The sequence below is a fragment of the Phasianus colchicus genome, chromosome 10 (genome assembly GCF_987193195.1).
Source record: "Phasianus colchicus chromosome 10, bPhaCol1.hap1.1, whole genome shotgun sequence".
NCBI classification, from domain to species: Eukaryota; Metazoa; Chordata; class Aves; order Galliformes; family Phasianidae; genus Phasianus; species Phasianus colchicus.
Genome location: NC_143445.1, coordinates 4,045,249 through 4,057,450, shown reverse-complemented (window position 1 = coordinate 4,057,450; position 12,202 = coordinate 4,045,249). Strand labels below are relative to the sequence as shown.

The following is a 12,202-nucleotide window of genomic DNA, read 5'->3' as shown; positions in this document are numbered from 1 at the left end:
TTCCTACATAGTGAAGTCTGTTTACTGATGTTCCATGTCCAGGATGAACCATACTACCATACTACCTTCCAACCCCTACAATTCTGTGATAGTAAATTTCCATTTCTTCTCTGTGGGAAGAACTGTAAATCTCTTTCTACTCCAAGGATTGCATTAAAGAAAAAAACCACTGCTTTAGATAGACAGTTAAAAAAGTTAAAGAAGAGGAAAAGTACGATCTGCTTAGACTTTGGACACAGGTGCCAGTATTTGGGATTTTCCTCTACAGTACCTGGAAATCTGGGATTCATTTCAGTCATGACCTGTCTGCTCTAAACTGCTAATCCTAATGTTCACCTCTAAAAAAGAAAAATACACTTCTAGAAAGAAAAAAATATGCACTGAGAGTGGTTTTTTTTTTTTTCTTCTATCCAAGATAAAGACAGCACAGGTAACGATGATGATTTACTGCACACGTCTGGTCAGAGATTTATTTCTCGCAGTCTAAAGAAAATTTGGGATGTTTCAGTTCTGTTTCTAAACTTTACACTTTCTTCTCTGCTTGAAGATGCAATTGATCTGTGCTGAGAATAATGTACAGATTAAGGAGTAAACGTACAAGAGAGAAAATGTAACATGAATTCTCAAAAAAAAAAAAAAAAATCAGTAAAATTAAGGAAGAGTTCCTGCATTTGCAGAAACAGACTTTTTTAAAAAGGAAATTAAAAACATCATAGGTGAATTAGGTGGAAGGGATCTCTGGAGTCTGAAGTCCAATCTATTCTGACTGGGACTCTTGCTGTCTCTATTTCTGGTTGGTCAAAGCCTTGAAAACTTTCAGAGAACAGTGGAAAATTGAAAAGGAACTTTAAGAAAAGCTGAAATTATCAGTAAAGAAAAAAAACCACAGCAGAATAAGAGAATTAAAACATTTATAGTATATCAAGAACAAAACCAATGCAGGAATGTAAGAATCATTTACAATTTGTTGATGCAGAACCAATATTAGAGCTACCTTATGCTACAATGGTTGATATTTTCATGAAGCTAGATGCTATTTTCACACTACACAATATTAATAAAATGTGTTCTATATCAAGAGTAACTATTCAGAGTACTAAAAATAATTATTAATCTACTGGAAGACAGTGATACCTCAGAGTCCTGTAAAAATACATAAGTCTCTGAGCCTTTAATATTTCTATCAACTTGCAGAAGACAGTATAAAAGCCAAACAGAGCTATCTTTCAAAAACAGAAAACAAAAACCAGTCTCTGTTAAAAAGTATTACCTTTTAAAAAACACTAGTACCTGTGTGCCATTTAATTAGTCTTGGCAAAATCATGGAAGTACCGATATAAAAAAGCAATTTGCAGACAACTAAAAGATGTCAACAGACCTGATATAAATCAGCAAATGTAAAAATGTGAGCAAATACACCAGCTACTGTTTATTGCAGAGACTGCAAATTATTTCAATAAGTGCTTGGATTTAATTTCTTTAATTACAATTTCTAAATACACATAACAGAAGTTTCCCAATCCATGCATGTGTGGCTTTCCAAAAATTGAACACAGATAACTGAATAACTACTTTGAGCCATAAAAAAGAGAGGAGACCTTGCTATTATCATGTTTTGTATGTGTACTTTGGCATACGTGTGCTCTCATGCCCATGCAGACAGATGCATGCACATAAAATTGCAAACAGCTTTTTGAAGAAGCACAGAAACCTGTGCTGTAATTTCTACATTCTTGAAAATCTAAAGAAATCCTCCTCCTGATATTTATTTAATGAAGACACTTTTAACTGGATATTTTACTATGATTTATTAAGAAGGCATAACTATTTGTCAAGTAACTATTTTTGCATAGTGTGAAATTAAATTTGTAGCGTAATTCAGAGTATTTTTGTAAAATTATTTAGCATTCTTTTCCTGCTAGAAAGCATACATAAGAATGACCTGTACTGCTAGAAGCCTCAATTTTCTCCAATTAACCACCATGGGGAACAGACACAATAATTAGCATTTACTGCTATATTTAATGGAATTATTAGGATGACAAAATAATTAAATATTGAAGCTCAGATTTTTTTCCCCAATCTAACATCAGGCATTTGATTTGTGTAGGAAGGCAGTTGCTCTAGATTCCCCAATACTCAATGCAAGGGAAAAAAAAAAACTAAAATCCAGAAATATACACAGATTGAGCCATCTGAGGTATGAATCATCCTCTAAAAGTGCCTGTTTACATCTGCTAATATGCTAGTTAAGAAAAGGAGTGGACTTCAATTTTAGGTGATTCAGTTAGACACCTACAGTTAAGACAGCTGAACGTGGGCCTAAGCATCTATTGTTATATCTAAAATGAATTGGGTATTAGCTGTACTTTGAAGGTGATTTTAATAGTTCTTTTTATTGAGTGTTGGGTCAGTTTTACTTGAAGGAAAATCATGTGTGCCTTCTAAGTTTGGTGCGGTGTCATCTTGAGTTTTACTACAGTTTTTAACATTCACACTTCAGTAAGAGCATGTGACAGACATTTCCTTTACCTGTTCCTTAACTGGGGTGTTGACATTCGATAGACACTGCTGGCAGACAGCCAGAAAGGATTTCACAGTTTTCCTCAATACCAGCAAGTCCTCCTAGAATAAATATTAAAAAGGGATAATATGTAAATATCAATAAAAGGTTGCTAAGAAAAAAGCATAAGATGGTGATAATTTCCACACATTCAACCCCATGAGCTAGTAAAACAAAAAGAGGCCATGTAAATGTATGCAGAGTAAAACAAATCATTAGTCTTCAGAGGAATGGCACAAGGTTTCCCTGCAGTAAATACTACTAATAAAACAATACATCTCTGGGTTACTCTTATCTGCATTTTATATTGGATGTAAATTATAAATGTTTTAGAAGAAAAAGATCAATGCATCGAGGTAAGCCCAACTGGTAGTTTAAAAGTAATTCTGTATGTAGATAAATCAACATGAACAAAAAACATCAATGAGCAATCTCAAATTCAACAAAAACATTATCCTAACTGCCTGCAGACATGGGAAATGTGACACGTGGCAGAAATTTAATGACATGGGGAAGAAGGAAGGAGGTTTGTTGATCTAGAGAAAGGAGGATTTGTGGGTAGAAAAAAAAATATGAAAATATACATAACTTGACACCTATTTAAATAGTTACTCTGTTCACATTAGGAGCAAATTCAACACAGAGAGGAAAACAGGAACCACAAACCACTGGGACTTATGTTAGCCCCAAGTTTTGTCAAAGAGGACCAGCTTTGTCAGCACTGACTCAGATTCTGCTACCTCTGCGTTGCTCAGTGATACCAGCAAAGCTTCTGCCCTGTCTGGCAGCATTTCTGATGTGTCTGCAGCTACTTCAAAGATCTTTTACCTCCCTGTTTTCACCAGAGATTTCGTGTAAAGAAGGGATTTAAATTACAGCCATTAATTCTCACTGAGACTGCTGGCCTGTCACTACTGCTGACATTTTGTGCGTGGTATCTGCCTGTATCAGCTTTCAGATAGAAGACATGTCCTACAGAACATCCAAACAAAATCTAAAGATCCCATGTAGTATATAAGCAACATTTTCCCTGCCAAAAATTCTGCTTTTTGATTTTGCTGTCTCTTCAATCCATGTGTCTCATTTCTAGTTTTAGCTTCTTTTATTACATCCTATAGCAAGATCTCATTATTCCCTGTTTACTGAAAAGCCTTTTTGTGGTCCATATGTTCTTTCTGTACTGAATTCACAACAGAAGGCAGGTATGCAAATGCACCTAAGCAGCCCACAGGTTCCTAGATCTCTGAACCTCTTTATTTTCAATAGAGTAAGAGTGGTTTTCTGATCTAGTCTCTAAAGATCTATAAGCTACATCACCCTTTTACTACTAATAATTTTTCTCTCTTAATCCAGGCAAAGATCCCTTTCTGCAACTGCATTACACTACGATTACATGACCTACAAGGTACCTCTGGTCTCTTCTAAGTGACAAATCTCTAGTGATCAGCCTTCTTGTTCCCAGACATGCCTTCTATTTGGCTGCCTCTGAAGCTATTACATCGGGATCATTTCCCAGTGTCAATTTTTATCTAATCTATTAACCACTTCTTAGCTACTGAATATGACTTACATTAAATACACGCATTCAGCTGTACTGCAGTGTGATATTAATGTCTTATAGAAATTGGTATTACAAAATAGTGTCTTCAATAGCCAAAAATGCAACTTCCTCAAGTTTATTTGATCCTTCTGGTCTTTTTTGTTGGCCATATTTATTCAGCCTTCTACTGACTGTTTTCCATCAGCCATCCCAAGAGTTTACCTACCACTGATAGCACACTTACCAGTTTGCTGTGACACGATCATCTGGCTTACACTTTTAAGTATTACAATCACTTTCATTTCTATCTATAGCAACTACTTTCCAACATAACACCTTCCATTTAAATGCTAATGATTGAAAAGAGAAACTAAAAACCTACAAAAAAAAAATTTAGAAACTGAATGCCTCTCATTTTTCTTTCTGTTGAAGTCTGAATAACACCTAGCATACACTATTTATTATCCTCTCTTGATAGCTCAACAAACATTCCATTTTAAAAGTACAGACATCAAAAGAAAGCCTCACCAAACAGTGCAACAAAGCCATCTGGAACTTCCTAAAATTGGAGAAATCCCCAGACTGCTGTAGAGTGATAATGTAGTTGTTGGTTTGTTGTTTTTTTTTTTTAAAACAGAAAATGGTATGGAAGAAAACAAATTATATTTTCAAGTCTTTTTCCATTCTAAGGCACACAGCCAAGGTTCTTGAGGTGTGATTACAAGAGATGCTGGCTTCAGCAGAAAAGCTGGCACAAAATATGTACTGTCCTTTTGGTTGCTAGGCTAAAATCATGAAGTCACACTGTTAACTGGATTACTGAAGAGATGTATGATAAAAATAACTCACTCTTGAACTATACAACTAATATCTTAAAATGTAACCAGCACATGGAACGAGAACGAGCCACTAAAAACTAGGACTTGAACTGATTTTGCCACCAGCTGTAACTGAACAACTGTTTGCAAGACATCAAAAATTCTTCAGTTATTTTCTAGCTTAAAATTGAAGGTTTTTTCCCCACCACTGAAGACAATGAGAAATGCTGTAGTTTTGCTAGTTATTGTTTTTATTCTTATTTTCTTTCCTCTAAACTACTTCTGTGAAGTATTAACTTACTTCTTCCAAACCCAACTCTTTAACAAACTTCATCATGTTCAAGAGCTGTTAGCATTCAGCTCCTGTGCAGAACACAACCCAACCTTCTGCACCCCTCACACTTCAGCATTTTGTGCTTTCTTTCCTTGTGTCCACAGTAATATGAAAAGCCTCCACATCACTATGTTCTTCTTTAAATCCTTTTAAAATCCTCTCTACTAATTCATCTGCCTACTAATCACTTAGCAATAGCTCTGCATTTGGCTGGTCTGGCTGCAGCTCATTCAGAACTCTCTTACTTTTGACTTGCCTCTGAATGCTTGTTCTATTCCTGCTTTTTTTTTTTTTAAACTGTTGTAAGACTTTGGATTCTATTCTTCTGCAGATATTTCCTTTTCACTACATATATGTACATTGCATAATTCAATGGCCCCAGGCACCTGGTTGTTGAATACGTGCAGAAATCTAGATGGAAAAAACAGCTGCTTCCCAACACTTGTTCCCCAAGATCTACACATTTTCAACTGATTTTCCTTTGAAACCACCTTAATGCCCCTTTTCATCTGAAGAGTAGTTTTTCTCTAGGACATCACAGACTGTTCCTGCAAACAACACAGTATAAATCTCTTCCCCTCTGTGCCATGCTGCCTACCACAAAGAGCACTGCTCTGCTAAGCCACAGCCCCCACTCATAGCTTCAGCCTCCTCTGAGCTCTACAAGAGCAAGGACAGCGATTAGAGTACTGGGCTGAGGATGCCTCAAGCCTTATGCCTGTTATCCTGACCCACTGCAACCTCCCTTTTACTCATCGGTGCTTCCTGTAAGATTTTAGACACCAAGAGGATCCAAATGGATGCCACTGATTTCAACAGATGTCATTCCTTCTCCCTCCCACCCTGCTCCCAGGCCAACTGGACAAAAGTGTTTTAAAATAGCTCTGCCTCACCTCTATTCTGTCTTTAAGTCAATTGGAGGAATTGTATTTGGCAGCAAATCTGGACTTTCTTATTAGTTCGAATAACCTGTAGTTACAGCTATTCCATTCAAATGTCTTGAAGATTTTACACTGTACTGCTTTTGTAGGCACGGTGATTGGAACTGGGATGTGCAAATAGTGTAACACAGTGTGAGGGGACCTGCAGAGAGTCCTCCTGGTAATGTGGTCTGGATAAACAACAGCTGATATGATGAGATCATGAGTGCAGCCCTGCGTGTGAACAGAACAACCAACGTGAACTGTTCTGCAGGGGTGTTTGTCTAAAGAAAAAAGATAATGCTGGGAGGAAGCTAGCAGTGAAGTCTGCTTAAAACCACCATATGAGATTACCAAGAAACTTTGAGAAAAGTCACTTTGAAAATAGGTATAACAGAATCATGAAACCTTGTGATTATGGAGTCACCTTGGTGTGGAACAGAGTGGCACCCATCGCTGCGATCACTGCCTAGGCTGGCTGTACACCTCCCTGCCAGCAGCCTGCACTCAGCTGAAGGAATCTCACTCAGCCTGGGGTGCAACACAAATCCTACACCTCCAGAACATATGACTCTGCAGGTGCTTTATCAGACTGCAGCAAGTGGCATGGATACACATAAAGCTGGAGCACCCTCCTGTCCAACAGGGGCCATGCTTAAGTAGAGGATCTCAAGCTCCCAGAAGAAGGCAGTGAACTTGTATGCCCCTCTTCCTATGAAGGCAACTGTACATGTCTAAACGTGTGTGTGTGTTGGGGAGGAGATTAAAATCAATTGCAAATAGTTACAGAAGGACACTTCATGTGTTCAGAAGCATTTCTCAAGCGTCTCGTATTGTGGTTTACCTGCTGTATTGGTTATACTGATCCTGGAGATGTATTTAATTGACTGCATGTTAATTATGTGTCTTTAATGAATCAATAAGCTACCACAACCCTAATTTGATTTAGATTACGAGAATTAAATGGGTTTTCCCTGCCACACATACGAAGCCTACAGACTAGCACACCTAGCCTCATGTAGCCAGCCAGAATCCAAGACATGCCCAGCAGCTGTAACACAGAACATCCCTCAGAAGGCAATGTGCTGTAGGCTTAGGCACAATGCCCATCACAGTAATCAAAACAGGACATTCCTTTTGGGAGAGAGGCTGCGTGTCTGAATACCAGATAAATAACAACTTAATCCTACAAAAGATTCTGTTCTCAATTGTATCTCCCTGGTTGTCACAGAATGGTTTGGGTTGGAAGGGACCTTAGAGATCATCTAGTTCCAGTCTCCCTGAGACAGACAGGGACACCTCCCATTAGAACAGATTGCTCAAAGCCCCCCATCCATGTACAGCCTGACCCTGGAACAAAATTATTAACAAAATTATTTTCAATGTTGAACTCTGCTCAAATAACTCACTTTGAAAGAGCAACAGACTAACTGGTATTTATGACTATGAATTCACACAAGTGATCACCTAGTCATGGATGACCATTTCTTATAAATCAAACTCTACCTCTGATCTCTCAGTCTGGATGCTCAAGAGAAATCTTAACAAAAAAAAAAGTCTTCTAAACATGAGCCTGGTAATAAAAATTCATAAAACTGTTGGGTACTAAACAAAGGAGGACTTAGATAAATTAGTTTTATAGTCTATCATGAATTTCTCATTTCTGCAACAATTATAGGTTTCTCCCTACTAGCCTTTTCATCTCTACCTTCTCTTTTCCTCACCACTATCCAGCTCTCACTTCCCCCCTAATAACTGTCCTATCACCTCTCCTTCCCTTGCTCCCACCCTCCTAATAGGTATCAGTGACCCTCCTCTTTTCTTTTAGAGGAAACTTACATGATCTGTATCCATACAGAAACCATGAAAATGTTCCCACTTTGTACTGTGATCTTCTGTTATTTCAAACTTGAAGGGCTCACGTACCCAAAATCCTATCTAATTTTTACAGCTATTACCACTGCTCTGCTAAAAATACCAGTTCAGCCTACAAAGCATCACCTTTACGTGTCCTTAGATTATTACAGCTATAGCAAAGTATGACTAGAAAGCTGAATGAACCTGCATATTAATATACTGTGTCAGAAATATACCTTTAAGAGCCCAGATAACTAAAAAACGCTCATCACAGAATTGTAGGGGTTGGAAGGGACCTCCAGAGATCATTGAGTCTAACCCCCTAATGAAATACACCATCCTTCATTCTAATGCGTTTCCTATTAAAGTCTTTGTCTTCCCATACATCTTACTTCCAAAGTGATTCCCTTTAATGCCTGCTAACTCATAAGCCTAAATCATGGCAAACAGCCATGGACAAAATGAACTCATAATGACTTAATGGACAGATATACTGCATCTGGATTTATTTTCACTGTCAACAAATGAAAATTAAAAGTTTGATAGAAAAAAAACAGAAAAAAAATGCTCCAACTACATCAGGTTTGTGGATTTCTCTTTAACTTGTTTCTGCTGTGGGCAGGAAAGTACACTTATTACGATAGATTTCATACTTCAATTTGGTGTGTTACTTCTGAAAACGTCCTAAAAGATCAGACGGTGGCCTCTAATTGAGAAATTGTTATGGAAAGGTTCTGAAAATACTAAATATAATGATTAAATTACACGTAATATTGTCTTTATTGCATTACACTTGCATGCATTTGCCTTTTATTAGTAACTGTCACTGCTAGTAACCCTATATTTAGCAACATGAAAGATGTACCTAAAGGCTAAACAAGGTAAACATACAGAAATATTAAGCTATATGTGATGTACAAACCACTGGTATTGCTTGCAATTATTAAATAAGCATTGTTAATTTTACCTGTTCATACTAGCTCTTATATTCAGATTAAATACATTCAGCAATAAAAACATAAAAGTCAACTAGTATCAAGTCCTGATAAAGACAAGCTTCTGCTATTCATATAGTTTATTCAGACATATATGTGATACTAAGTACATCTTAAAATACTAAGCAAGTCAAAATGCAAACATTTTCCACCAGCTTCACAGTGGCATAAAATGACTGTACACTGTGTGGAGTTGCAGAGAATCAGGTCTAATGCCTGTTAAGTTAAGTTCTGTTTCAGCAAAACTCGTGTGATCAAATGTCTACTTACTTTGGAAGGGGAACCTTCAGTGATTTTCACCAGCTGCCAGAGAATAGAGTAATGCGAACACTGCAGTGCCTGAACAACTATCTGTAACACAGACAACACAAAGAGTCTAAGCATGATGGAAATAACAAACTGTATATAAAACTTATACCATATTTTGCGGACAAAAAAAAAAGCAGCTCTAAGGAAGTATTTTCTGTTTTTGAGGACATCATTTTCCTTATTGAGCTTAGTGCAATAAGAAACTAGCCCATTATGGATGGAAATTTAGCTGGGAAACAAAGCAGAAAAGAAAATTGTGCATTAGAGCACAGTAATGGGTGTAAACACAGCATGACAGAGGTACAACCCAACGCCTGCATACCCCAGTTCAAAAACATTGGCTTAAATACCTATAAATCTTACTGCATGAGTAATACAGTCTAGAACATGAAGTCCAATTAAAAAAAAAAGAGAAGAAAATAAACATTAATCAAGGACAACACAGGACATGTATTTGTGATGCCCACAAAAGCATCAATGTCTTCTTACAATTTCAGTTCTATAATAGGTGCTGAAAATTCCAAAACCTTTTCAGCATGAAGGTACTTTCAATGGTTTGTGCTTCTGTGCACAGTAAATCAAGTTTGTAACAGCTCTTAGCTGCTTCACAAATTACTTTTCTGAAGGATATTACTAAAGGTCCAAACTATTCCTATTCAGCAAACTTATAGTGGTCTGAGGAAAGACCATACTTTCATACTGAGGAGAGTTAAAGTTTCAGAATCTTTTTCCTAACATCCTAGAGAAGTAATCTGAGAGGTAGCAATAAGTTGGGATACAGAAGTCAGTCTCAATTATGGCTCCATCTACTTTCACCAAACTTGGCTGTGAGAGAAGCCTCAGAACCTCCCAACACTTCCTTTCTAAAAAAGGCTTCTAAAAATAGACCAGAATTGCATGACTTTTTTTCTAACTAACAGCTGGCTTCCAAGAGAAATGAGAATATAGCTTAAATACTACAGTAGGCAGACTACAGTTTAAGCTGAAAGCATTCTGAGAGAATCTGAAATGTCTCTGTGCTCAGTGGTGCCTTTATTGAGAAAGCTAAGAAAACAGAAGTCCAGATCATATCTACTGAAAGAGCCTCACTGGAAAGGTTGGCCAGCATCCTTGCTAAGTATTTTTCCAGTTTTCATAAGCACTCATCTTACCTTCAATGCACAATAATTGCAATAATTTGAATCACAGCCAAGGTTTACAAATGATGGGTTCCTGTATAAAAAGCATGATTTATGCAGTGCTTGTCACAGCCAGGGCGTGAGTTACTCCTTGCTTTAAATGAGAAAGGTGAAGCAAGTAGCTCAAAACCACACTGAGTAAAAAAGAAACAAGATCAGATTTTCTCCCTCCTGAAAAATGTTTAACTACATGAATAACTTCACTTAAGGTTCTGTGACTTTCCTAAATAACTGATGCCTATCTCCATTTCGAAACTCTTGTAAACACTGAGTCCCCAAAGATGCAATACAGGTGTTGCTAACGGTACCTGTTCTGGCATAGCTCCATGTTCAATTCCAGTTCTTAGTAATCTGTAGCAGTTACTGAACAGATCCCATTTTGTGAGATCATGAGCACTAAAACAAGACATAATAAAGAGAGAGAGATTAGTTGTATTCCTTGAAACTCCGTCTTGCAGCAGGAATATAGTCTGACCTGTCAGCTCAGTGAGCAGTTTGGCATTTTTGCAAAGCAGAGACAATACAGCATACTGACAAGGCAGCTGCACAATTAGTTCACACCATGTTAAAACCAGAAGTTAGGCTTTCAGATGACAGAGGAAAAGAAAATGTTTGCCACATTGGATTTTTGTCGCTAGGAGATAAATTTGATGCATACCATGCAGCTTTAAATGTTACTTAAGAGTAGCTACAAGCTCCTTCTCAGTGTTGCCCTCTAAGTCATTTTTCCTGCTGTGTTCTAAATATTGACAGAATTTCAGAAGGCACTTCTCTGGCATGGCAGCAGAAACTATGGCCAAACTGCAGTTATACTGCATGACTAATTGCTCAACAGTTACATAATCTTCTGCCTCATCATTTGGCAAATAACTGCATACGTTATCACTAAATACTGAACATCCTGAAATCTCCAAACCAATATACATGTAATCAAGACTGAGGTCATGTTAACCATTCATTCCATTCAGTATTTCATATTACAGCTGTACCAACCTGATTTGCTGGGAAGAGAAATACAGATGAGATTAGCAACAGAAGTTTTAGTCTTACACACCTCAACAGCTGGTGTTACAGGTTCACAGTAAAAAATTGAGAAATATTAAAAGAAACATACGGTAACCTGAAGAATTATTTTTCACAATAAATTTAGGTTTTGCAGTAGAGAGAAACTGAGAAAATTTGAAACTGTCTATAAAATGTTTATAAAAGAGCAATCCCCTCAAAACAATAAAAAGACGATAATTAAAATACTCACCTTGAAGAAGGGATGCTCAGACTGAACTGGCAAGTCTGAAGTAGATAAAGCAACCTCATCCATCTGTTTCCCTTTCATCCCAGTACTTCGATCAGTAAGATATGCTTACTTTTCCTATCCTCTGCTTTTGCCCTGTGTTGGAGCTGCCTGACTTTGTTTAAATAATTAACTACCCTGCTCAGTGAGAAAGAGTACTTCCCTGGTTCTGAGATGAACAGAGGCTGAACCAGGAGCTTCAAGATCCTGCTGAGAACCCAAGTATGAAATCCTTTCCCAGTCTGGACTGTGTTGGTCCCACAACATGGAAAACCTCTCTGATAAGTGTTAAGATTTCAGTGAACCTTTTATGTCCTTCAGCTGAGAACAAGTGAAGTACACCCAGTGCACACTCTAGAGTTATGCCATTAAGTGTCTTGGAAGTAAGGAAACAAAA

The 12,202-nt window shown here is 37.3% G+C and overlaps 1 protein-coding gene across 4 annotated transcripts in view; it reads right to left on the bottom strand.

Moving 5' to 3' along the window:
- The window catches only part of STAG1 (STAG1 cohesin complex component), a 164,764-nt gene that overhangs the window by 21,876 nt on the left and 130,686 nt on the right, over positions 1-12,202 (bottom strand). For all 4 annotated transcript variants that reach the window (XM_090147033.1, XM_090147031.1, XM_090147032.1 and 1 more), the window contains 3 exons: positions 10,823-10,910; positions 9,298-9,378; positions 2,533-2,625 (listed from right to left, as the gene is read on the bottom strand). In XM_090147033.1, the coding sequence (XP_090003159.1) occupies positions 2,533-2,625; positions 9,298-9,378; positions 10,823-10,910 (262 nt within the window). The remainder of the gene's footprint in view (positions 1-2,532; positions 2,626-9,297; positions 9,379-10,822; positions 10,911-12,202) is intronic.